General features: G+C 42.7%; 1 protein-coding gene across 1 annotated transcript; it reads left to right on the top strand.

The window, feature by feature from the left end:
• Positions 1–1323: 1323 nt before the first annotated feature.
• LOC139536107 (F-box only protein 42-like) lies at positions 1324–25606 on the top strand. The gene is made up of 10 exons (XM_071336267.1): positions 1324–1480; positions 2143–2424; positions 11304–11420; positions 13853–13987; positions 15617–15770; positions 21041–21151; positions 21442–21538; positions 23304–23360; positions 23481–23597; positions 23727–25606. Exons 1-10 carry the CDS (start codon positions 1423–1425, stop codon positions 24738–24740), a joined length of 2142 nt encoding a protein of 713 aa, XP_071192368.1. The 5' UTR covers positions 1324–1422; the 3' UTR covers positions 24741–25606.
• Positions 25607–26950: the final 1344 nt, after the last annotated feature.

A 26950-nucleotide genomic window follows, 5' to 3' on the forward strand; every position in this document is an offset into this window, starting at 1 on the left:
TTATGTTAATTAGCCTATCAGAAGCTTCTAAAGCCACAACATCACTTTCTGGAATTTTCCAAGCTGTTTAAAGGCACAGTCAACTTAGTGTATGTAAACTTCTGTCCCACTGGATTTGTGATACAGTGAATTATAAGTGAAATAGTCTGTCTGTAAACAATTGTTGGAAAATGTACTTGTGTCATGCACAAAGTAGATGTCCTAACCAACTTGCCAAAACTATAGTTTGTTAACAAGAAAATTGTGGAGTGGTTGAAAAACGAGTTTTAATGACTCCAACCTAAGTGTTTGTAAACTTCCGACTTCAACTGTAAATGGCCACAAAATCCTGATATACAGTTAACAGTGACCTCTACTGCATGGACATTGTACATGTACATTGGGAACGCGCATTGATTCCTGACCTAAAACTGTACTCCTCCAGAAATAACATGTTTGAAGATTTACTGATTTGAATATAGGAGGAGGACCTATGTGTTGTACAGGTTATTATATGTTTAAATATCCATTCTCTCCATATGACTTCGTTTGTCCCAACTTTATTATTGTAAAGTGACCTTTAATTTAGGTATGGCAACTTGGTTTAAACTTCACCCAGGTGCAGAAATAGATGGTCTGTTCATTTCTGTGTAAAAATAAAATAAAATGTTATTTATTGGTCGCGTACACATATTTTGCATATGATATCGCAGGTGCAGCGAAATGCTTATGTTTCTAGCTCCAACAGTGCAGTAATACGAACAATACAAAATTATAGACACAACTCCCAAAATGTAAACAAATGAATTAAGAAAAACCTAAATGAGCAAAGTCAGAGTCCGGAAGATAAATGTATTTGTATCAAATCAAATCAAACTTTATTTGTCACATGCGCCGAATACAACAAGTGTAGACTTTACCGTGAAATGCTTACTTACAAGCCCTTAACCAACAGTGCAGTTCAAGAAGAAGAAAATATTTACCAATTAGACTAAAATAAAAAGTAGCACAATAAGAATAACGAGGCTATATACAGGGGGCACCGGTACCGAGTCAGTGTGCGGGGGTACAGGCAGTTGAGGTAATCTGTACATGTAGGTGTACATGTAGGTGGGGGCGAAGTGACTATGAAGTACAAACAAACAGTGAGTAGCAGCAGTGTACAAAAGGGAGGGTGATGTAGATGATCAAATTGGTATCAATGCAATAATATAAAATGTGGGTAATTTCTTGATTTGATAGTAATTTGATTCAATATGTTGTGTTTGTTTGTCATGGTACAGTATTATAGTCCAATAGACCTAGCTATACCGATTATTACCAATCCACTTCATTTCTCTGGTTCTTGACCATGACGATTTACGTGCGCGCTCCCGCGTTGCAGATGATGAAAATGGCGAATGCTTGGAGTATGGCGATTTACTGCAGAAGCTGATAAAGGGAATGAGAAAAGATAATTCACAAGATAGAAAACCAACTAAAGAATACGTGCAGAATTACGGTGAATATCAAAGCTGTTGGGGTTATGATTGGAAGGGAAATATGGCCCCTGAAAACCTGACAGAAATAGAGCAGAAACCAAACAAACCACTAACGTCAGTAGTTTCTTACTGCATCCTAGCTGGCTAACTTAACGCTTTAGCTAGCTACTTTAGCTATACCTACTAGCTAGCAAGCTATCTCTAACGTTATATTCCACAGATACACTGGCATTTTTCATTACAGTTTTCCACGGATTGGTAGCAAAATATAAATTATTTGACACAGTGTTAACTAATTTGATGCCCTACCATAGATGGAAATTCTAATTAGTGAGGGCGGGCCAGAAAGGATGCGTTCATCGGTGGCTGTTAATGCTACTAGTAGCTAGCTAACGGTATTGTGCCAATTAGCTAACCACTTTGCTTAGTTATCCAGCTAGCTAGCTACATTAATTAAGCAGGTTGCTTAACATCGGGAGTCTGTGTATTGGTTCCAACCAATACACATACTCCCTGTCCCAAAGCTAGTAAGCTAAATTAGCTACAGTATGTCTATCCCAACCCTGTTGTAAATTCCCAATACTACCATGAAGCACATGTTACGTGATGGAATTGATGGAAGGTACTATTATTGTTTGTCTTTGGGCCCACCTTTTTATTGTCATCTCCCATCTATGTCCAGGCACAGAAAGAATGTCCCGCTCTTCAGACAGTGATGATGGGTACTTTGTTGCCATGGATACAGAGGAAGATGTATCAGGGCCTGTTGGAATGGCACAGGGGGGAGATCTGAAATTGGGGACCAGCAGAGGAGAGGGGGACGTAGAAGGCTGCAATGAGGGTGAGGGGACAATGGTGGAGCTGCCGGAGGAAGTCCTAGAATACATCCTGTCCTTCCTCTCACCATACCAGGAGCACAAGACCGCTGCACTGGTGTGTAAACAGTGGTATCGCCTCATTAAAGGTATGTCTCTCTACTGAACAACAACCTCCACCACCGTTCTAAACCCAAATAGTAGTGCTGTGCAAATAACCCAAATAAAAATGTTTTGGTTATTAAACAACTAATTGACCAACGTCTATTCAAATCAAATTTTATTAGTCACATGTGCCGAATACAACAGATAGTGAAATGCTTACTTACAAGCCCCTAACCAACAATGCAGTTTAAAAAAATACGGATAAGAAATAAAAGTAACAAGTAATTAAAGGGCAGCAGTAAAATACCAAAGCGAGACTATATGCAGGGGGGTACCGGTACAGAGTCAATGTGCGGGGGCACTGGTCTGGTTAGTTGAGGTAATATGTACATGTAGGTAGAGTTATTAAAGTGACTCTGCATAGATAATTACAGAGAGTAGCAGCAGTGTTCCAGAGGGGGGCAATGCAAATAGTCTGGGTAGCCATTTGATTAGCTGTTCAGGAGTCTTATGGCATGGGGGTAGAACATCTTTCGAAGCCTCTTGGACCTAGATTTGGCGCTCCGGCACCGCTTGCCATGCGGTAACAGAAAAAACAGTCTATGACTAGGGTGGCTGGAGTCTTTGACAATTCTTAGGGCCTTCCTCTGACACCGCCTGGTATAGAGGTCCTGGATGGCAGGAAGCTTGGCCCAGTGATGTACTGGGCCGTGAGCACTACCTTCTGTAGTGCCTAGCAGTCGGAGGCCGAGCAGTTGCCATACCAGGCAGTGATGAAACCAGTCAGGATGCTCTCGGTGGTGCAGCTGTAGAACCTTTTGAGGATCTGAAGACCGGTGCCAAATCTTTTCAGTCTCCTGAGGGGGAATAGGTTTAGTCGTGCCCTCTTCACGACTGTCTTGGTGTGCTTGGATCGTGTTAGTTTGTTGGTGATGTGGACACCAAGGAACTTGAAGCTCTCATCCTGCTCCACTACAGCCCCGTCGATGAGAATGGGGGCATGCTCGATCCTCCATTTTCACAATCATATCCTTTGTCTTGATCACGTTGAGGAAGAGGTTGTTGTCCTGGCACCACACGGCCAGGTCTCTGACCTCCTCCCTATAGGCTGTCTCGTTGTTGTCGGTGATCAGGCCTACCACTGTTGTCATCGGCAAACTTGATGGTATTGGAGTCGTGCCTGGCCGTGCAGTCATGAGTGAACAGTGAGTACAGGAGGGGACTGTGCACGCACCCCTGAGGGGCCCCTGTGTTGAGGATCAGCGTGGCGGATGAGTTGTTACCTACCCTAACCACCTGGGGGCGGCCCATCAGGAAGTCCGGGATCCATTTGCAGAGGGAGGTGTTTAGTCCCAGGGTCCTTAGCTTATTGATGAGCTTTGAGGTCCTATGGTGTTGAACGCTGAGCTGTAGTCAATGAATAGCATTCTCACATAGGTGTTCCTTTTGTCCATGTGGGAAAGGGCAGTGTGAAGTGCAATAGAGATTGCATCACCTGTGGATCTGTAGGGGCGGTATGCAAATTGGATTGGATCTAGGGTTTCTGGGATAATGGTGTTGATGTGAGCCATAACCAGTCTTTCAAAGCACTTCATGGCTACAGACGTGAGTGCTACGGATCTGTAGTCATTTAGGCAGGTTACCTTAGTGTTCTTGGGCACAGGCACTATGGTGGTCTGCTTCTAACATGTTGGTATTACAGACCCGGATAGGGAGAGGTTGAAAATGTCAGTGAAGACACTTGCCAGTTGGTCAGCGCATGCTCGCAGTACACGTCCTGGTAATCCGTCTGGGCCCGCGGCCTTGTGAATGTTGACCGGTTTAAAGGTCTTACTCACATCGGCTGTGGAGAGCATGATCACACATTCTTCCGGAACAGCTGTTGCTCTCTTGCATGTTTCAGTGTTATTTGCCTTGAAGTGAGCATGGAAGTAGTTTAGCTCGTCTGGTAGACTCGTATCACTGGGCAGTTCTCGGCTGTGTATCCTTTTGTAGTCTGTAATGGTTTGCAAGCCCTGCCACATCCGACGAGCGTCCGAGCCGGTGTAGTACGATTCGATCTTAGTCCTGTATTGAAGCTATACCTGTTTGATGGTTCGTCGGAGGGCATAGCGGGATTTCTTATAACTTTCGGGTTAGAGTCCCGCTCCTTGAAAGCGGCAGCTCTAGCCTTTAGCTCAGTACGTATGTAGCCTGTAATCCATGGCTTCTGGTTGGGGTATGTACGTACGGTCACTGTGGGGACGACGTCAACGAAGCACTTATTAATGAAGCCAATGACTAATGTGGTGTACTCCTCCTCAATGCCATCGGAGGAATCCCGGAAAGTAGTATATCATTCGCATCGGGCTCGTCAGACTTGTTAAAGGCAAAAAAAGATTCTGCCAGTCTGTGGTGAGTAATCGCAGTCCTGATGTCTAGAAGTTATTTTCGGACATAATAGATGGTAGCGGTAACATTATGTACAAAATAAGTAAAAACATTTTTTTTTATAAACAAACAAAAAAACACGATCGGTTGGGGACACGTAAAACGTCACCCTTCTCCGGCGCCATTGTTACTCTCAAATACTTGAATTGCATTTATAAAAAAATTGTGAGCCCAATGAGCTGTTTCTCTAGAGAGAAATCAAATAATTTATGAGAGAATCAAGTCGAGAACTATGTGGGATGCTGGTGTCCCGAGTGGCAGCGGTCTAAGGCTCTGCATCGCAGTGCTGAGGCGCCATTACAACCTGAGGTTCAATACCAGGCTGTGCCACAGCCGTCCGTGATCGGGAGCCCCATAGGGCTGTGCACAATTGCCCCAGCGCTGTCCAGGTTGGTGGGGGGTTTGGCCGGGGGCCTTTCCTTGGCTCATCGCGCACTAGCTACTCATTGTGGCTGGTCGGGTGCCTGCAAGCTGACTTCGGTTGTTGGTCAAATGTTGTTTCCTCCAATATATTGGTGTGGCTGGCATCTGGGTTAAGCGAGCAGTGTGTTTAAAAGAAGCAGTGTGGCTTGGCGGGTCATGTTTCGGAGGACGCTTGTCTCAACATTCGCCTCTCCTGACCCCGTTGGGGAGTTGCAGTGATGAGGCAAGATCGTAACTACCAATTGGATATCATGAAATTGGGGATAAAAAAAGAAATATACTTAACAAAAATATAAACGCAACATGCATACATACAGTTCATATAATGAAATATGCCAATTGAAATAAATTCATTAGACCCTAATCTATGTATTTCACATGGCTTGGAATACAGAAATGCATCTATTGGTCACAGATACCTTAAAAAATGGTAGGGGTGTGGATCAGAAAACCAGTCTGTATCTGGTGTGTGACCACCATTTGCCTCATGCAGCGTGACACATCTCCTTTGCGTAGAATTGATCGGGCTGTTCGAATATCCCACGCCTCTTCAATGGTTGCGAAGTTGCTGGATATTGGCGGGAATGGGAACATGCTGCCGTTTCCATCGATCCAGAGCATCCCAAACTTGCTCAATGGGTGACATGCAGGCCATGGAAGAACTGGGACATTTTCAGCTTCCAGGAATTGTGTACAGATCCTTGGAACATGGGGCTGTGCATTATCACGCTGAAACACGAGGTGATGACGGCAGATGAATGGCACAACAATGGGCCTCAGGATCTCGTCACGGTATCTCTGTGCATTCTTATTGCCATCGATAAAATGCAATCTTATGCCTGTGTAACAGTATAGCTTCCGTCCTTCTCCTCGCCCCTACCTGGGCTCGAACCAGGGACCCTCTGCACACATCTACAACTGCCTCCCACAAAGCATCGTTACCCATCGCTCCACAAAAGCAGCGGCCCTTGCAGAGCAAGTGGAACAACTACTTCAAGGTCTCAAAGCGAGTGACGTCACCGATTGAAACGCTATTAGCGCGCAACCCGCTAGCTAGCTAGCCATTTCACATTGGTTACACCTGCCCATATCATAACCCCACCGGCACCATGGGGCACTCTGTTCACAACGTTGACATTAGCAAACCGTTCGCCCACATGACGCTATACATGTGGTCTGTGGTTGTGTGGTTGGTTGGATGTACTGTCAAATTCTCTAAAGCGACATTGGAAGCAGTTTATGGTAGAGAAATTAACAACAAATGTTCTGTTAACAGCTCTGGTGGACATTCCTGCAGTTTGCTTGCCGATTGCACACTCTCCCAAAACTTCAGACCTCTGTGGCATTGTGTTGTGTGACAACTGCACATTTTAGTGGCCTTTTTGTCCCCAGCACAAGGTGCACCAGTGTAATGATCATGATCACTTTACATATTGCGTTTATATTTTTGTTCAGTGTATGTGGGATGCTGGACTGAAAGGAGTTGTAGTTGTCATTAAGCAAATATTCAACCTAGTTCAGCACAGAAACGTGGTAATGAAATACATTAACCATAATCCATTGCGCTTGTTTTTTCTGGCTCAGACAGAGATGGATACACTTTTATGCCTGCTACATTAGGTTAGATATTTTGTTGTTACAAAGTGGGATTAAAATTGATTGTCATTTATTTTGTCAACGATCTACAGAAAATACTCTTTCAAAGTGGAAGAAAAATTATAATATTTGTAAAAATGAATAAATAAATACTATCTTCATTAGAATTAGTATTCAACCACCTGAGTCAATACATGTATTAATCACATTTGGAGGTGATTACAGCTATGAGTCTTTTGGGTAAGTCTAAGAGCTTTTCACACCTGGATTGTGCATGATTTGCCTGTTATTTTTTCAAAATTCTCCAAGCTCTGTCAAATTGGTTGTTGATCATTGCTAGACAACCATTTTAAGGTCTTGCCATAGATTTTCAAGCGGATTTAAGTCAAAACTGTAACTCGGCCACTCAGGAACATCCACCGTCTTCTTGGTAAGCAACTCCAGTGTAGATTTGGCCTTGTCTTGGGTTATTGTCTTTCTGAAAGGTGAATTCAGCTTTCAACAGAAACATGGCTGAGATGCAAAGGAAATTCAAGAAAAGTGGGTACAAAAATGGTCAGATCAATACTGGCATTGAGGGAAAAAAAGACATAGTATTTGAAAGAGATCGTCTCGCAAAAAGAAGCGTTCTTGCGTTCTTACTACGCGCTATTCAAAATACTCTGAACAAATTAAGGGAATCGTTCACAAACATTGGCACATTCTAAGATCCGATGACAGTATTGGTAATGTGTTTTTTCGGACCCTCCCTTGGTCGTATTCTCTTGGAGCAGAAATCTGAGATCAAGTGGTAAACTCTGATTTACCACCCCATAATACCCCCGCATGACATCTCCTTGTGCCCCTTCCGGATGGAAACTACAAGTGTAATGGCTGCACTCAATGCAATGGAACTTACAAATGTAGATCATTAAAACACCCCCAAACAGGGAATCAGATCAATCAAAGGTGTTGTCACGTGCTCAACTAAGGTAGTTATTTATCTTAAAAAATGATGTGGGCAAAACAAAGTGCGAACTAAAAGTAATAATCTCTGAGCATCGTAGCACCATTAGGTGCAAAAACATGACGTATCCAATTGCGGCACACTTTTTGGAAGCAAACTACTCTATTTTGTCCCTTCGCTATTTTGGCATCGAACACTGCACCCTCCTTAGGAGAGGGGGTGACCTTGACAATAGATTGTTAAAACAAGAGGCCATCTGAATCTTTAATTTAAAGATCCTTGCTTCCTTCGGTTTCAACGGAAAGTTTGATCTGAAGCCATTCTTGTGATTTATGTTTTTGCTATCCATTGTAAATGTTTGTAGGTCAATGTGGCCAAATGGTAACTCTGATCGTATGTAATCCATTCATGCTTTATTATATGTTCTATTTATATCTGAAAATTGACCAATGAAATCAAGCCACAGCCGGCCATGATTAGACACCCATGTGTGTCCTTTCAAACTCTATATAAACTAGTGACCCGCAGTGTTTGTCATTATTGCCTGATGAAAGCAGCTTGGCTGTCGAAACGTTATTAAATTATTGCATCTGAGCTCCTAGTGTGCGGCTCTTCTTTTTCAAGTGTTCTACTCTGCTAGCCAGCACCTCACCTAACCTGGTGTGCATTTCTTCTGTCACCGGAGAGCAGGCTGAATCAGGTTTTCCTCTAGGATTTTGCATGTGTTTAGTGATTACAAGCATACCCATAACCAGGGCTTGCGACTAACTTTTTTCATCACCGTTCCGAAGTGCAATTTCAACTAAACCAAACTGAACTTGAACCGTCCCAAAATGTAAATGCTTATTTTATTTTTTGATATGCATCCATGGGTCAAGGTAATTTACAGTGCTTTTAAAGTAATTTGTGTATTTCTGAGAAAGTCTATATTATATAAACTTAATTTGTTAATGAAAACAGACACATTATTAATAATTTGGATTTATTAATTGAACATGCTAACCAAATGTATACAATAATATATCTAAGAGAACAATGTTATTGTGAAATGGTTACTGAATACACTTAAGTTAGAGACATTACATTCCACCACCAGCTGTCCCATTAAACCACATTACACAACAATAAAGAACGTGTGTTCCCCAGCCTTCACTTTCTCTGCTTCACCCTCCCTCTTCAGGTACTGAAGAATGGTCGCCTTTACCTTTTTGAGCACCACCACTTGCTAACGGCCAGGGCCTAAAATGTACTTTCTGGTACATCAGCCACTGTGGCAGGTAGATTTCAAAATCTACCAGTCACTCAGATTTCAAACCAGACCAAATAATTTTTGGGCTAAAATTGCAATAACAAAACACAAAAAAACAGATGAGCGTGCTTTGTAATGTCTCTAAAACAATAAATGTATTACTAGTAAGGAGTAATGTGGAATTGTTTAAGTAAATGTTTTGTGACCTGAGACTTTTAACCAAAATATCAGATGAGACAAAAATGTTCACCTGCCTCTTTAAGGGCGGGAGGTTACCGTGGTAATGCGACTCAAGTCATGTTTGTGCCTGTAGATTGGGAGTCTGACAAGTATCCACGTTGCTTCTCTTCCTCAGCAGTTCAAACTCAAATATTGAAAAACAACCTAGCTTGTGAACAAAACAGTGTAAATAGCCAAGGAACACAAGGACAAAGTCTCTCTTCAGTAGACTTCCATTTCAAGTTAAACAAACTTTTATGCCTGTGTGGAACGCTTCTAAAAATGAATATGTAACTCAGCTCTTCACGTGCACACACTCAGACCCCAGTCAAGCAGTGTTGCAGCACGAGGCAGAAATACTTTGCACATTTTACAGTGTGCATTCGGTTCAGGTCAGGGAGATATAACCATATTCTGTAGAATACTATAGTAGCAAGCCATAGCCTATAGACAATGCAAATGCTGCAGCATCTGTGTTTGGGGTAATTCAAAAATCATGTTGAACACTATTTTTGCAAACAGTGAGTCCATTCAATTTATGTGACTTGTTAAGCAAATGTTTATGACTGAACGTATTTAGGCTTGCCGTAACAAAGGGGTTGAATACTTATTGACTCAAGACATTTCAGCTTTTCATTTTTTATTAATTTGTTTTAAAAAATCCCAAAAAATAATTCCACTGACATTATGAAGTATTGTGTTTGTGTGTGTGTGAAGGCCAGTAACAAAAAAATCTCTATTTAATCTATTTTAAATTCCGGCTGTAACAAAGTGGAGAAAGTAAACAGGTGTCAACACTTTCTGAAGGCTTTGTACACACAGACCACATAGACTGCATGAGAGAGGAATGTACACCACAACGGTGAGAGAGGGATAGAGATAGTTCGTGAAATTATGCCTTATCTACTTTGGAGAACTAGTCAAATGATTTTGTCAAGACAGCTCTGCAGCATACTTAGGCAGGCTAAGCTAGCTAAATATGATGACTAATGACAGTACAGTATGGAGAGCACACAGAGATACCGTTGTCTGGCTGGCTGGCTGCTACTGCCTGAGCAGAGAGAACGTTGTCTGGCTGGCTGGTTGCTACTGCCTGAGCAGAGATAACGTTGTCTGGCTGGCTGGCTGCTACTGCCTGTGCAGAGATAACGTTGTCTGGCTGGCTGGCTGGCTGCTACTGCCTGAGCAGAGATAACGTTGTCTGGCTGGCTGCTACTGCCTGAGCAGAGATAACGTTGTCTGGCTGGCTGCTACTGCCTGAGCAGAGATAACGTTGTCTGGCTGGCTGCTACTGCCTGAGCAGAGATAACGTTGTCTGGCTGGCTGCTAGTTCCTGAGCAGAGATAACGTTGTCTGGCTGGCCGCTACTGCCTGAGCAGAGATAACGTTGTCTGGCTGGCTGCTACTTCCTGAGCAGAGATAACGTTGTCTGGCTGGCTGGCTGCTACTGCCTGAGCAGAGATGAGATAATGACTAAGGAATAAAAAATATTAGAGTCATCAAATAAAACTAAGTAATATACACAACTTCAATATTTTATTATTTCATAGTAATTTCCTTTTTTTCAATTCATGTCTACCCAATGTGGACCTGACGGAGACAATATAATATTTTCAATGTTTTGGCAATTGAATGTTTACAATTTTTTTGGCTTATTTAATAATGAATTTAATGTCAAATAAATACATAGTGAAATCGAAAACGTGCTTATTTTGTAATAATTGAACTGAAACCGAACCGACCTCATAAAGCACTAATCGCTCAGCATTACCAAGAAGGCAACAGCATGCCATTATGCTGCATTTTGAGACACCCAAGTGGAAACCCAAACTACCACTCAGCTGTTTGACTGAAGTGGTTTCTTTTTTACAATGGGTCAAGTAATGTTTATCCCATTTTCAGATGGGACACTTGAGTCAACCATGACAATAAGTGACTTATTATTTAAAAAACAGTTAAGATAATGACGTGTTACTTATTATGTTGCTTTTATTGTGGCTGTGACTCACATAAAACCATAGTAGTCACTCACCTCATCTCCAATCTCTTTCTCCCCCCAGGTGTTGCATATCAGTGTTACCATGGTTTTCTGCGGGCCGTCCAGGAGGGCAATATTCAGTGGGAGAGTCGTACATACCCATATCCTGGAACACCCATCACGCAACGCTTCTCACACAGTCAGTATACAACATATACCACCGCTTTGTTGAATTGAGTTGATTGGCCATGGTATAAGCTGGATAATCAACTCCAGGCTGTGCAGTCCTAAGTATTATCTTTAAAAAAGTAATGCCATACACAATTTAAATTGAAAGTATTAGGGATAGGGCATTGAAGGTGTAAGTCAGTTGAATAGCCCCATCTTGCAGGGGTTGGATTTGAAAAAGGTTATTTACGGGGGCCAGATATTTTCTACATGGGATTACTCTATCCTAAAACCGGTACAAAAAACAATGCACAAACACAATTCTAATCTTATGAAGCTCTTTTATTAAAATGAAATGTTGCTAAAAGTTCATTTTAAGTGCTTTTAAGATTAGCCTAATTCAATGCATCAAATTGTTTAATTACATACTTAGCTTCATCTTTAGTTTTTATTTACACATAGGAGACCTTTGTGCATGGCATATCTCAGTTGACTAGTATCATATTCTGTTTTATTTTCGATTTCTTTATCATTTTGTTATTTATTTAAATATTTTTTTACCCATAGAAACCTTTTATGCATGGTATATCTCAGTTGACTAGCTTTTGCGGAGAAGTCTCTCTCCCCCACATCTGTAGAGAACGTGGGGGAGAGAGTTGGTTGTGTGTGCAATAAGCATAGAACACTATTTTATATAAGGAATTGGCAACTCGTTCTCATTCTGAGAAATAAGGTAGGCTTACACTTGATTTCAACATCTGAACAAAGTGGACAGGCTAGCATGCTGTTCAAACAGTTGGAGACAGAAGGGTGTGTTCACAACAATTCAACTGTTCAACCTTGTTAGCTAGGAAATAGATCCAAGTTGGCTAAACAGGAAATATAAAGATTAGCTGGCTACTCACTAGCACGTGAGATTGTTTGAGACCTTGTGTTCATTTTATATAATGTCTGCTACAAGAAGTTAGTCATTATTAGTGAATGTGCATTATTCGTGTTTCTTTTTAAATTTGTAACAAAAAGGGCATTTTCATAGACATACTTGAAAGCCAGATAAGTGATTATTGCAAAAAAAGCAGGTTAAACTATTTTGTTAAAATAATTGTATTATTAGTGGGGCTTATACACTGAGTGTACAACACATTAAGAACACCTTCCTTTCCCCCTCAGAACAGCCTCAATTCGTCGGCGCATGGACTCTACAAGGTGTCGAAAGCATTCCACAGGGATGCTGGCCCATGTTGACTGCAATGCTTGCCACAGTTGTCAAGTTGGCTGGATGTCCTTTAGGTGGTGGCACATTCTTGATACACAAGGGAAACTGTTGAGCGTGAAAAACCCAGCAGTGTTGCAGTTCTTGACACAGACCGGTGTGCCTGGCCCCTACTACCATACCTGTTCAAAGGCACACTTCAATCTTGTGTCTTGTCCATTCACCCGCTGAATGGCACACGTTTTGTACACTGTGTATTTAGCCTAATTTCACAAGCACGGAATTCATTTGATTATTGCTGACTGTTTGAAATGCAGTGTATTTGACCTGTATTTGTACATCAAAGATTTAGAGAAAACATTTAAAAAAATCGATGTATATTGTGAATCACCCATAAGCTTGAAAAAAATCCTGATGATTTTCAGGCCATATCGCCCAGCTCTAACTGATGGTGACTGAATATAGTTGCGCAGTGTAGCGAAATAGAGCCTTTTGTTTGGGCTCAATTCAGAGGAGAAAATGTATTTTGAAAATAAGTCTGTTTTTCAATCATGTCAATAACTGTTTTATCCCTCCCCTGTAGTCCCAAATTAAGTCCATTCAGTTGATTGAAGATCACTGAAAAACATCTGATACGAACTCATCAAGCATTTTTGTTAGATATGTGTTAGCTTTCTTGTGGCGGAGAAAAGCAACTATGTCCTCCCTAAGCTCACAGGCTGTTCTCTTGAGAGTATTATTACCCTTAGCCACCGAACGTCATTATGTAAAAGTAGATCAGGATGCTCAGCAGACTACGAAGCAAGCGATGTTGCAGTCTAAATTCATGATCGCCATAACTGAGTCCATGGTCTTTTTCACTCACAGCTGAGTTAAGTACAAAGCACGCTCTGGTGTATTGGGCAGTGTAGTGATCTCATCTGTGGTGAAAGAGCCGACAGGCGGGCAGACCCTTGTACCCCTGTTTGCAGCTCTAATTGGCTGTAACTGGTATGTTGGGTGATATTGATTGACAGCAATCAAGGGGTGGGACTACAGGAATACAGATTCTCCCATTGGAGAATATTGAACGAATGCTCCTTTTGGCACTAAACACCGGATTTTTACGAGATTAAAACAAAAACAAAAAATTAAATGAATGTTCATAATTGATCCAAGGGCTATTCTAAATTGATTAACAGGCAGGATCTGGCCCACGGACGCCAGTTTGTAAATCATTATGACTCAAACCATGTATGTGTGTGTTGCAGGTGCATGCTACTACGACTCCAACCAGTCCATGTATGTGTTTGGGGGCTGTACTCAAAGTAGCTGCAACGCTGCCTTCAACGACCTGTGGAGACTTGACCTCAACAGCAAGGAGTGGATCCGCCCTTTAGCCTCGGGTAAGAAATCAGCTCTTGGGGTGGATACTGCCTACTTGTAACAAGGAAAGTGAAAATAACGTTCCTTGATGGTTCGGTAATTTTTTTATTAATTTTTTATTGTTTTAGTAATTTTTTTACTCCGCTTGCAGATGTAGTTTGTCATGTTTAAATCGACTTCCAACCTTTGTATGCATGACATAGAAGTATGTACAGTCCATTTGGAAATTACTCAGACCCCCTTTTCCACATTTTGTTACATTACAACCTTGTTCTAAAATGAATTAAATAAATAAAAATCCTCATCGATCTACACACTACCCCATAGTGACAAAGCCAAAACAGGTTTTTAGAAATGTTTGCAAATTTATAATACGTAAAAACAGATACCTTTACATAAGTATTCAGACCCTTTGCTATGAGATGCATCCAGTTTCCATGAATCATCCTTGAGATGTTTCTACAACTTGAGTGGAGTCCACCTGTGGTAAATTCAATTGATTGGACATGTCTATTTTAGGTCCCACAGTTGACAGTGCATGTCAGAGCAAAAACCAAGCCATGAAGTCGAAGGAATTGTCTGTAGAGCGCCGAGACAGGATTGTGTTGAAGCACAGATCTGGGGAAGGGTACCAAAACATTTCTGCAGCATTGAAGGTCCCCAAGAACACAGTGGCCAAGAACCACCCGATTGTCACTCTTGACAGAGCTCCAGAGTTCCTCTGTGGAGATGGGAGAACCTTCCAGAAGGACAACCTTTTCTGCAGTACTCCACCAATCAGGCCTTTATGGTAGAGTGGCCAGACGGAAGCCACTCCTCAGTAAAAGGCACATGACAGCCCGCTTGGAGTTTGCCAAAAGGCACCTAAAGGACTCTCAGCCCATGTGAAACAAGATTCTCTGGTCTGATGAATCCAAGATTGAACTATTTGGCCTGAATGCCAAGCGTCACGTCTGGAGGAAACCTGGCACCATCCCTACGTTGAAGCATGATGGTGGCAGCATCATGCTGTGGGGATGTTTTCAGCGCCAGGGACTGAGAAATTAGTCAGGCTCGAGGGAAAGGTGAACGGAGCAAAGCACAGAGATCCTTGATGAAACCCTGCTCCAGAGCGACGGTTCACTTTCCAACTGCATACAGCCAAGACAACGCAGAAGTGGCTTTGGGACAAGTGTCTGAATGTCCTTGAGTGGCCCGGACTTGAAACCAATCTAACATCTCTAGAGAGACCTGAAAATAGCTGTGCAGCGATGCTCCCCATCCAACCTGACAGAGCTTGAGAAGATCTACAAAGAAGAATGGGATAATCTCCCCAAATACAGGTCTGTCTAGCTTGTAGCGTCATACCCAAGAAGACTGGAGACTGTAATCGCTGCCAAAGGTGCTTCAACAAAGTACTGAGTTTAGAGTCTGAATACTTTTCATTTAGAATACATTTGCAAAAATTTCGAAAAACCTGTTTTTGCTTTGTCATTATGGGGTATTGTGTGTGTGTAGATGAGTATTGTGTGTAGATTAGGGGGAAAAAACAATTTAATCAATTTTAGAATAAGGCTGTAACGTAACAAAATGTGGAACAAGTCAAGGGGTCTGAATACTGTCCGAATGCACTGTATGAAGGCTTATTCTTACTCCTTTTGCCCACACAGGCTCCTATCCGTCTCCTAAAGCGGGTGCTACCCTGGTGATGTACAACAATCTGCTGGTGCTTTTTGGTGGATGGACTCGACCTAGCCCATACCCACTACATCAGCCTGAGAGGTTCTTTGACGAGATCCACACATACTCCCCCTCCAAAAACTGGTAAGAGGAAGAGACCAGAAGGTTTGGAGATAGGCCTAGACCCTGTGGATGAATGAACTCCTTTAGCCATACAGTATGTGTCAACATCACATGTTGACTACTGTTCACTCTCATACAGGCTGATAGTCAGAGTGCTATTACTCATGACAATTCTTTCTGTGTAGAGACTGAAAACCCATAGCCCCACAATAGTATGGCATTGGTTGAAGCTCAACATTATGTGCAAATCTCCATACCATCATATCTAAGCCAATGACACCAATGTCAATGAAAATTCGCAAATCAACTAGGAGGTACGACACACTCCCCGCCTATCGTCATGAGCTGTCCGGCTGTTACCAGATTTTTAACAGGGTTGTTAGGTATTGAGTTTTCAGAGTTCTTTTCTGTGCCCACCTAGCTCAAATTCTAGATGTCGGATTAAAACGAGACTATATTCTCCTGAAAGTGACCATTGGACTTAAAAAATATCTAAGTTTGTAGGTGCAACGGTTTTTATTAAATGTATAATTTATCCCTCTCACATGCTAACTTCTGTCCATTAGGATTCAAATGATGTGCTACCTTTTCGTAGCATTTCTGACATGCTAACATATTTTTCAGTTGAATTTCAGAGTTCTAACACCATGTCGAACAACTCTGTTGATAAGCAACAACAGTTCTGCAGCTGATGCTGCAGAACCAGGCTGCCAGTTATAAGAAGTGGATGAGAACAACCATACACTGTATGGTGTATATTCAAGCTGAGGTTAATAAAAAATGCTAGTAAACGTTACCTAGCTAATGTTAGCTTGCTTATCCAAAGTCCAGAAACTAGCCTCTCTAGCTAGCTAACACCAGTCAGCCGTAAGCTAGCTAGCTAACAAACAGGCAAAGAAGAGTTTTTACACAAATCACTTCAGTCATTAGCTAGCTAGCTAGCTACAGCTGACCTCGACACAGACGCTAGCTAACATTAGCTAGCTTAGGTCCAAATGCCAGCCCTACATTTTTCCACAAAACATAGCTACATCATTTCAAAACCAACACCCAACTTTGGGCAAATTATCACACTGCTACCTAGCTCTTGAACATTTTTCTTGGTAGGTTTTTCAGCGGTTAGCTTTGTTCAGTTAGCATAAGTGGCCGTCTTTGTCTTCAGTCTGTCTTCTGTAAACTAGCGCTGTTGCATGGAGATATGGCCGAGTGGGAACCCTAACCCTATAAAGGTGTTTAATTGAACCTTTATTTAAATTATTTCTCACTGATATGAAAGATACATTCCTTATGTTTCCAAAACCATACCGCAAACGATGGAAACAACTCAAACTGAGAAAACAAATTGCTAGCCACATGTAGCTAGCTAGCCACATGTAGCTAGCTATGTTAAATCCCCAATGCACATTTCAACAGCTCTTCGCTTGTGCATTATAGTGTGCAAATGCATGCTTGCTAGCATCAGAATTCACCAGTTTCGAACATCCAGAATAAATTCCAGTACGCTCCTTCTCCTGTCTTGACATTTGAATCCAAATGTGTACTGATCAACAGTGCCAAACTAACAACTCATTGTATTTACAGCTCCGATCTGGATGCTGGACTTGCCCATGTGTTGGATATTTGTCAACAACTAATGCCCCACCAAACCTGGATTATATAATTGTATAGAATGGTAGAATCTGTATAGGATGCTTTAGGCTAGAAACAAGCTGTAAAATGCACAAGAAAGATGCACAAGAATATCCCCATGGTGTACATGGGGATATATTTTAGACTCTATGGCTGAGTTATACAACCTTCAAAAGTCAATGATCTAAAACAGTTTTCTTTTACACAGAACAAAAATATAAACACAACTTGCAACAATTTCAAAGATTTTACTGAGTTACAGTTCATATAAGGAAATCAGTCAATTTAAATAAATTCATTAGGCCCTAATCTATTAATTTCACATGACTGGGAATAGAGAGATGCATCTGTTGGTCACAGATACCTTAAATAAAAAGGTAGGGGCATGGATCAGTTAAAACCAGTCAGTATCTGGTGTGACCACCATTTGCCTCATGCAGCGCAACACATATCCTTTGGATAGAGTTGATCAGGCTGTTGATAGTGGCCTGTGGTATGTTGTCCCACTCCTCTTCAATGGTTGTGCAAAGTTGCTGGATATTCTGTGGGAACTGGAACATGCTGTCGTACACGTCGATCCAGAGCAACCCAATGAGTGACATGTCAGGTGAGTATACTGGCCATGGAAGAAGTGAGACATTTTCAGCTTCCAGGAATTGTGTACAGATCCTTGCGACATGAAGTCGTGCTTTATCATGCTGAAACATGAGGTGATGGTGGCAGATTAATGGCACAACAGTGGGCCTCAGGATCTCGTCATTCAAATTGCCATTGATAAAATGCCATTGTGTTCGTTCTCTGTAGCTTATGCCTGCCCATACCATAACCCCACTGCCACCATGGGGCAATCTGTTCACAACGTTGACATTAGCAAAACGCTCGCCCACACGACGCCATAGACTGTGTCTGAAATCTGCCTGGTAAAATTGAAACCATGTATCATCTGTGAAGAGCACAATCTCCAGCGTGCCAGTGGCCATCGAAGGTGAGTATTTGCCCAATTGCAGTCAGGTCAAGACCCTGGTGAGGACGACGGGCACGCAGATGAGCTTTCCTGAGACGGTTTCTGACAGTTTGTGCAGAAATTCTAAAGTTGTGCAAACACACAACGGGTGGCTGGTCTCAGACGATCCCGCAGGTGAAGAAGCCAGATGTGGAAGGCCTGGCATGGTTACACGTGGTTGTGAGTTCGGTTGGACGTACTGCCAAATTCTCTAAAAGGACGTTGGTAGAGAAATAAAACATTCAATTCTCTGGCAACAGCTCTGGTGGACATTCCTGCAGTCAGCTTGCCAGTTGCACGCTCCCTCAAAACTGTGGCGTTGTGTGACAAAACTGCACATTTTAGAGTGGCCTTTTATTGTCCCCAGCACAAAGTGCACCTGTGTAATGATCATACTGTTTAATCTGCTTCTAGATATGTCACACTTGTCAGGTGGATGGATTATCTTGGCAAAGGAGAAATGCTCACTAACAGGGATGTAAACAAATTTGTGTACTACCTTTTAGAAAAATACGCTTTTTGTGCGTATGGAACATTTCTGGGATATTTTATTTCAGCTCATGAAACATGGAACCAAGATTTTACATAATATTGCGTTTATTCTTGTTTAGTATTGTTAGGTTCTCATTTTTCAGAGTAAATAACTCATGGCCACTAGAGAAGCTTAACCAAGTTTAATTCTTCCCAAAGGGTCGTTACAGCTGTAATTCAGAAAAAACATTTCACACAAGCACTGTTATTTAACGCTGTCTCCTCCACAACCGAACAGCCATTGCATCCCTGTTGCTAGACAGAACCTTAGTGATATCTGTTCTTCCTTACTTCATCTAACCTGACCTCTACCCCAAAGTGCTCACTCCATCCCAACTCAAGGCTGTCATGGTTATTGATACCAGACTGTCTCTTCTCCTCCCAGAGGATCCCTGATGGCTAATAATAACATGCTGACATAATGTAAACGTTATACATTACCCTCTCTCCCTCAGTGACATTGTTAGTTTCTAAGATCTCCACCCGTCTCCCCTTATCAATGTCTGCCACATGTAATCGCTTCCCTGCACTCAACACATTCCAGGCTTAGTTGCACCCACTATCTACCTTCCTCCTATAACCCTTAACTACTGGTGTAGACCCTCAACCTTAGCCCTCCATCAGTGACATGAATAAGTAACATTTCATATTCTGGGAACCCAACAGTATACATTGTTTTCAATGGAAATTGAGTCATATTTTACTGTTACAATCAATTGAGCTATTCACCTTCTGAAAACATCAGACAATTACTTTTGACTATCCATGGTACACATACCTTCTGAAAACAGCAGACAATTACTTTTGACTATCCATGGTACACATACTACACATACTTTTAATAGATAGTTCAAAACTGATTTCAGCTGGCAACAGCCAGCAGACCAGGGTTTAAACTAGCGACCCTTGCAGTTATGCAAGCACACAACCTGTACCATTAAGGCCCAGACCTTTTGGCAGATGACACATTTAAATGTTACAATAGCACTGCCAATGACAGACATTTGGTTGCTTCAAAAAAATCTGACTTTGCACGTGGAAATGTTGTATAATGCACCTTTAACAGAAAATCACCTTCCGGTGCAAAAATCTTTTTAAGTGAGAAGTAGGTATTGGTCTGAAGCTGAAAAAGAAAGGAAATTCATGTGAGCACCACAATGCCTACTCCACCCATGCTTTACCAGGGGTTTTCAGCACCCAGCTTTGCCCTACTACACTATGTTGGTCTATTGTACTTCAAGCAATGTATATGCAGGTTGCTTAGGATTCAAACTTCTCAAACGGCCTACTTCGTACTCTTCAGAGGAATAATATACTTCATAGTGTCCTGCTGTATGTCTTTTTAGATATAGTCCTATTGTAAATGTGTATTGTAGCTTTAAATACAAATACACAACTTTAAGCTACATATTCATTTGACAGAGGTAATGAACTGACCATTGATCAGCACAACAATTAATAAAACAGGACCATATTTGTAAAACAAGTGTTTCTGAACTTATGTCAATATTACACAGGTTAGCTAACAGTTACAGAAATCCAGAATGCAGACAGGCTTTGTAGACCTCTATAAATTAGTGACTGTGTCCAACACACTTATGTTGGGCACCTACCGACCAAAAAAGTGTGTTATGAAATGTATTGCTAAAATAAAGGTTTTAGGAAATACAGACAGGCACCACTACTACCAGACAAAACAGCTCACTCAAATAAGCTTGCTTTCATATAATAATAATAAAAGCTTGAAAAGGTAGTGGAATGGGATTAGTGTGGCGTGTGTGAAGAATCCAATACTTTAACTTGTATTCAGTACAAATCACATTATTATGGAGGCACCTCCTCTAAGAGTATGAATTAGGCTGTTTGAATCCTAAGTAACCTGCATGCACATTGTTTGAAGTACAATAGACCAACATAGCTACTGTAGTAGGTCAAAGTTGTGTGCTGGAAAATCTTGGTAGAGCATGGGTGGAATAACATTGTGGGGCTTGTGAATTTCCTTTTTCTTCAGACCAATGCCTACTTCTCACTTAATTATACTTATAGCCTTACCTAGCCATCAGTGCTTGGTCTTTTATCACTTTACCGTCATCTAGCTAAGCCCGTAAACTTCTCCATGTGCCCTCAGGTGGAACTGCATCGTGACAACCCAAGGACCCCTACCCATGGCCGGTCACTCCTCCTCCGTCATAGGGAGCGCCATGGTGGTGTTTGGAGGGTCGCTAGGAGCCCGCCAAATGTATGTCATTACTTTGAGGAGCTTTTACCTTTTTAGTTTTCTGCACATTTTACTATACTGTGCCAAACCAGACACTACAATGGAACAACCTGACACATCAGTTAAAACACTTAAAATAAATACAGTTGTGGTATAGCGAGACAATGTTCAAAGGTTGTAGTGTGAATGTCTTGAAAGTAAAGGGAAATCATGTCATTAAACTTTTATGTTGATAGTTGTCTGTGAATCTGTCAAGGTGTGTGCTTTTGGCTCACCGTGTCCCCCTGCTCTCTCCACTGGTCCCTAATCAGGAGTAACGAGGTGTGGGTTCTGGATCTGGAGCAGTGGTCCTGGTCCAAGCCCACCATCTCCGGCCCGTCCCCACACCCACGAGGAGGCCAGTCTCAGGTCAGGATGTTTTTCCTTCACACCTTCTCCCCTCAATACCTCCATCACCCTCTACATATCTCAATTCCTGCATTTCCACCACACACCTTCCATATCCCCATCATGCAGTATTTCAGATTATTTAGTAAATACACTACTGTTCAAAATTTTGGGGTCAGTTATAAATGTCCTTGTTTTTGAAAGAAAAGCACTTTTTTGTTCTTTAAAATAACATCAAATTGATCCGAAATACAGTGTAGACATTGTTAATGTTGTAAATGACTATTGTAGCTGGAAATGGCAGTTTATTTTTTATGGAATATCTACAGAGGCCCATTATCAGCAACCATCACTCCTGAGTTCTAATGGCACATTGTGTTAGCTAATCCAACTTTATTATTTTAAAAGGCTAATTGATTATTAGAAAACCCTTTTGCAATTATGTTAACACAGCTGAAAACTGTTGTTCTGATTTAAAGAAGCAATAAAACTGGCCTCTAGACTAGTTGAGTATCTGGAGCATCAGCATTTGTGGGTTCGATTACAGGCTCAAAATGGCCAGAAACAAAGAACTTTCTTCTGAAACTCGTCAGTCTATTCTTGTTCTGGAAATTAAGGCTATTCCATGCGAGAAATTGCCAAGAAACTGAAGATCTCGTACAACGCTGTGTACTACTTCCTTCACAGAAAACACCAGTCTCAACGTCAACAGTGAAGAGCCGACTCTGGGATGCTGGCCTTCTAGCCAGAATTCCTCTGTCCAGTGTCTGTTCTTTTGCCCATTTTAAACATTTATTTTTATTGGCCAGTCTGAGATATGGCTTTTTCTTTGCAGCTCTGCCTAGAAGGCCAGCATCCCGGAGTCGCCTCTTCACAGTTGACGTTGAGACTGGTGTTTTGCGGGACTCACAAGTCCTAAACTGGCAGCTTCATTAAATAGTACCCGCAAAACACCAGTCTCAACGTCAACTGTGAAGAGGCGACTCCGGGATGCTGGCCTTCTAGGCAGAGCTGCAAAGAAAAAGCCATATCTCAGACTGGCCAATAAAAATAAATGTTTAAAATGGGCAAAAGAACAGACACTGGACAGAGGAATTCTGGCTAGAAGGCCAGCATCCCAGAGTCGGCTCTTCACTGTTGACGTTGAGACTGGTGTTTTCTGTGAAGGAAGTAGTACACAGCATTGTACGAGATCTTCAGGGTCTTGGCAATTTCTCGCATGGAATAGCCTTCATTTCTCAGAACAAGAATAAACTGACGAGTTTCAGAAGAAAGTTATTTGTTTCTGGCCATTTTGAGCCTGTAATCGAACCCAGAAATGCTAATACTCAACTAGTCTAATTAAGGCCACTTTTATTGCTTCTTTAATCAGAACAACAGTTTCAGCTGTGCTAACATAATTGCAAAAGGGTTTTCTAATGATCAATTAGCCTTTTAAAATTATAAACTTGGATTAGCTAACACAACGTGCCATTGGAACACAGGAGTGATGGTTGCTGATAATGGGCCTTTGTATGCCTACGTAGATATTCCATTAAAAATCAGCCGTTTCCAGCTACAATAGTCATTTACAACATGAACGATGTCTACACTGTATTTTTGATCAATTTGATGTTATTTTAATGGACAAAATGTGCTTTTCTTTCAAAAACAAGGACATTTCTAATTGACCCCAAACTTTTGAAAGGTATCTGTCTGTGCTTTTACAGGGAATACAAGTTACCTTTTTGTGGCTTGTATAGATGGTTATCCACATGTTTTAAATGTATATTCTCCTCTCTCACAGATTGTGATTGACAACGAGACTCTTCTTATTCTGGGAGGCTGTGGAGGCCCTAATGCAGTGAGAGCCTATGTTCTCTAATGAAAGGCAGCATTATTATTGTCCATGCATAAAAAGCTCTGCCCTCTTGTTTTGCTGTTTGTGACTCTGCACCTCCCTTCTCTCTCATGTCCCTGCTAGCTGCTGAAAGATGCCTGGCTCCTGCACATGGGTGCCCCACCCTGGACATGGCAGCAGCTGAGGGTGGAGAACGACGACCATGGAGCCCCAGAACTGTGGTGCCACCCTGCCTGCAGGGTATGTTGCTCTCTGTCATCTATCCACGGTCTCACTGCACTAAACACTGTTGGGATATTTTTTTGTAGGTTTACTTTCAACTCAACTTCCTTCATTGTTTTCTGTCTGTCCATCTCACGCTCTCTCCAGGTTGGACAGTGTGTAGTGGTGTTCTCCCAGGCTCCGTCTGGCCGTGCGCCACTCAGCCCCAGCCTGAACTCTCGGCCCTCCCCCATCAGTGCCTCCCCTGGCCCCCTGGGCCCAGAGCCCTCCTCGCTGCGCTCCCAGTCCCCTGTAAGGAGCGGCGCCGCCGGGGTCGTCCTGGGGGCCGTTGAGGAGGCCCCCTGTGTGAACGGCCGCTGGGGTACACTGAGACCACGTCCCTCGGCCAGAGGGGGTGCAAGAGAGGGTAGCCCCGGCTCCTCCTCTCAACAGCCATCCCCCTCCCAGGGGCCTGACAGCCCGCCTCTGCCCTCCCTCCATCCTCTACTCAACGGTTCATCCCCCTCTCCCCGGACCAGCCCTGCCCAGGATGCCTCCCCGCCCTCTCGCCCCCCTGTCTCTTCGGACTACGGCTGGGAGTCTCCCCCCTCAGCCACCCACCCCCTTTCTGAGGTACCCAGCACTAACGGCGTGCATACGCCTCCACCTGCCCCTGGCTCCCCACGCACTCCCCCGGGGGCCGTGTCCCCCGCAGCCCTGAGACGAGGCCTGGAGGCTGTCAAAAACCTGTCCTCTTCATCCTCCTCAAACCCCTTGTCCCAAGGAGCTGCTTCAGGAGGAACATCCCCCTCTTCCAGCCCGCCACAGGCTGCTGCTGCCGGGTCTGACGGACACTCCATCCCGCCTATCGCACGGCGGCTTGGCCACCACCCGCCACAGAGCCTGAACGTGGGCAAGCCCCTGTACCAGTCGCTCAATTGCAAGCCCATGCAGATGTATGTCCTGGATGTGTCCCGAGCCAAAGCAGCCGGTCTCGTCTCCTGGAGGGTTTACGGGAACGGCACCCCCGCTGCCGTCACAGGCCCCCCCGAGACCAGCCTTCACACAGTGGTCCAGGGTAGGGGCGAGCTCATCATATTCGGGGGCTTGATGGACAAGAAGCAGAACGTGAAGTACTACCCTAAAACCAATGCCTTGTACTTTGTGCGCGCTAAGAGGTAATGCAGCAATGGACAGGTTTGTGAGTGACGCCAAAGTGTTGCTAGGTAACGGACGATCAATCCATCCTAACCCATACAAGGGAAGTAAAACAAGGCCTTTTTCCTCTACCGCTGAGGATTGTGGGAAAAGAATGTGTCACACTAATTCTTGACGTTCCTCTTCCCTCTCACACTAACTTCTCTCCCTCTACCCCCCATCTTCCTATCACATAACTTTAAAGAAAATAACATTTCAGACAGTACATTTTTAATAAGACACTTGAGGATGTTGTTGCTTTAATGGTGACTGTTGGATGAATGGGCATCCTGACCTCCCAACACTGTGTGTGTGTGTGTGTGTGTGTGTGTGTGTGTGTGTGTGTGTGTGTGTGTGTGTGTGTGTGTGTGTGTGTGTGTGTGTGTGTGTGTGTGTGTGTGTGTGTGTGTGTGTGTGTGTGTGTGTGTGTGTGTGTGTGTGTGTGTGTGTGTGTGTGTGTGTGTGTGTGTGTGTGTGTGTGTGTGTGTGTGTGTGACGAAGGTTGGTCAAATGGCCTGAGTGGACAGCAGTTTATCCCAAAAGATGTAGACAGTTTCTTTTCCTCTTTGTTCGCCCCGCTTTGAACTTACTGAGAGAAAAGAAAATGGAACGAGCCTTCCGCTTGCTTACGAGGGCACAACAGTGGACAACTGACTACCTTGCTTTTTTAAAATCACTCTTTCAGCCTGCATTGTTTACATTGGAAACTGCGTGAATGTGTGTAATAGCATGGATGTTGGTGTGTGTGTGGTGTAAATGCATGTTGATTGTTGTTTAGGGGGGGGGGCTCGGGAGGGTGTTGCAGTGTACTGTGTAAGCATAAGAAAACAATAAAGGCCTCCATGTCTTAACTGTCAGGTTTTGGTTTATTTATTGTTGATTCAGTTGACTGGATATGTATGCTAGCAGTTATTGATGCATTCCTGACTGAACTATAGTTAACTGAGGTTCCAGGTCTAAATCCTGCATTTATTGTATGAATGAAAACCACCTCACAGCTTTTGTACATGATTGCACTCCTGCTCTTTTCACAATCTATACACCAATGATCTGGTTGTGATGACATCACCTGTGTTAAGAATAGTCATTGAAACTAGTGGTGAGAGTATGGGGGGGTTTATCACAAATAGCCTAGCACACAGTGCTCATAAAATGATCGTGATTTTTTTTAACTTGGCACTAGATGTGTAGTTCTTCTCAGACACATTCATCAACCTTCAGTGGAGCGGCTAAGCTGATTTGTGTCCTGAAAGTATTTAGATTCTGGGCCATCACATATTTGGCAACCATCTTACAAAATAAAGGTTACAAATAAAAGAGAAAACGACAACGGTTTTGACTTGAGGTTATTGTTTGTAGGGGTGCCAGGTAGGTTGTACCTACCAGAGAAAATATTGATTTCTCCTTTTTGTTTGGGAGGGAATGAGTCCCATCTGATCCGTCAAGTCTACACCAATACAAAGACTTATGTAAAAGTCGGTATGGAGATACACTTTTCATAAACCCTTACAACATTGGAAATAACTTAAACTGGGTTCTTTTGCGTTACCAAAATAAATGATCACATAACTATGAGCTCTGGTTCCTCAAGAAAAGTCCTGTACCTCTGGCCTAAAAGAGTCCAGCCCGCTAAAGGAGTTCAGTGAACACACGTGACCTCAGTATTGCAATTGTCCTTTCATGAAGTGATGGGTGAACCCGGTCTCATTAATACAATCAGATTGCAATCAACTCTACCACACAACTATAAAGAGTGTCACATCTCTGTAGTCTTCACTACAACTTAAATCATCACGGTATACATCACGCCAAAACAAATGAAATACCACATGCAGAAAGTTGTGGTCAGTCAGACAATCCAATCCGCCAACAGATCTCCAGCTGGGAAAGGCCACAAAGAAACAGCGGAGACCAACGTAGATCAGTAGTCAAACAATATACATAAGTAGATCCTGCGACACACCTACAGTACACACTTTTTACTACAAACAAAATAAACTGGCTCTTAAAAATTCTTATGGCTGGGGGCAGTATTGAGTGGCTTGGATGAATAAGGTGCCCAGAGTAAACAGCCTGCTACTCAGGCCCAGTTGCTAATATATGCATATTATTAGTCGATTTGGATAGAAAACACTCTGACGTTTCTAAAACTGTCTGATGTCTGTGAGTATAACATAACTCATATGGCAGGCAAA

The sequence above is a fragment of the Salvelinus alpinus genome, chromosome 12, assembly GCF_045679555.1.
Source record: "Salvelinus alpinus chromosome 12, SLU_Salpinus.1, whole genome shotgun sequence".
Classification (NCBI taxonomy): domain Eukaryota; kingdom Metazoa; phylum Chordata; class Actinopteri; order Salmoniformes; family Salmonidae; genus Salvelinus; species Salvelinus alpinus.

Coding starts and splice junctions, on each gene's coding strand:
- LOC139536107 (XM_071336267.1), top strand. CDS start 1,423: ATGAGAAAAGATAATTCACAAGATAGAAAACCAACTAAAGAATACGTG. Junction 11,421..13,852: donor CACGCAACGCTTCTCACACA/GTCAGTATACAA, acceptor TGTGTGTTGCAG/GTGCATGCTACTACGACTCC. Junction 15,771..21,040: donor TACTCCCCCTCCAAAAACTG/GTAAGAGGAAGA, acceptor ATGTGCCCTCAG/GTGGAACTGCATCGTGACAA.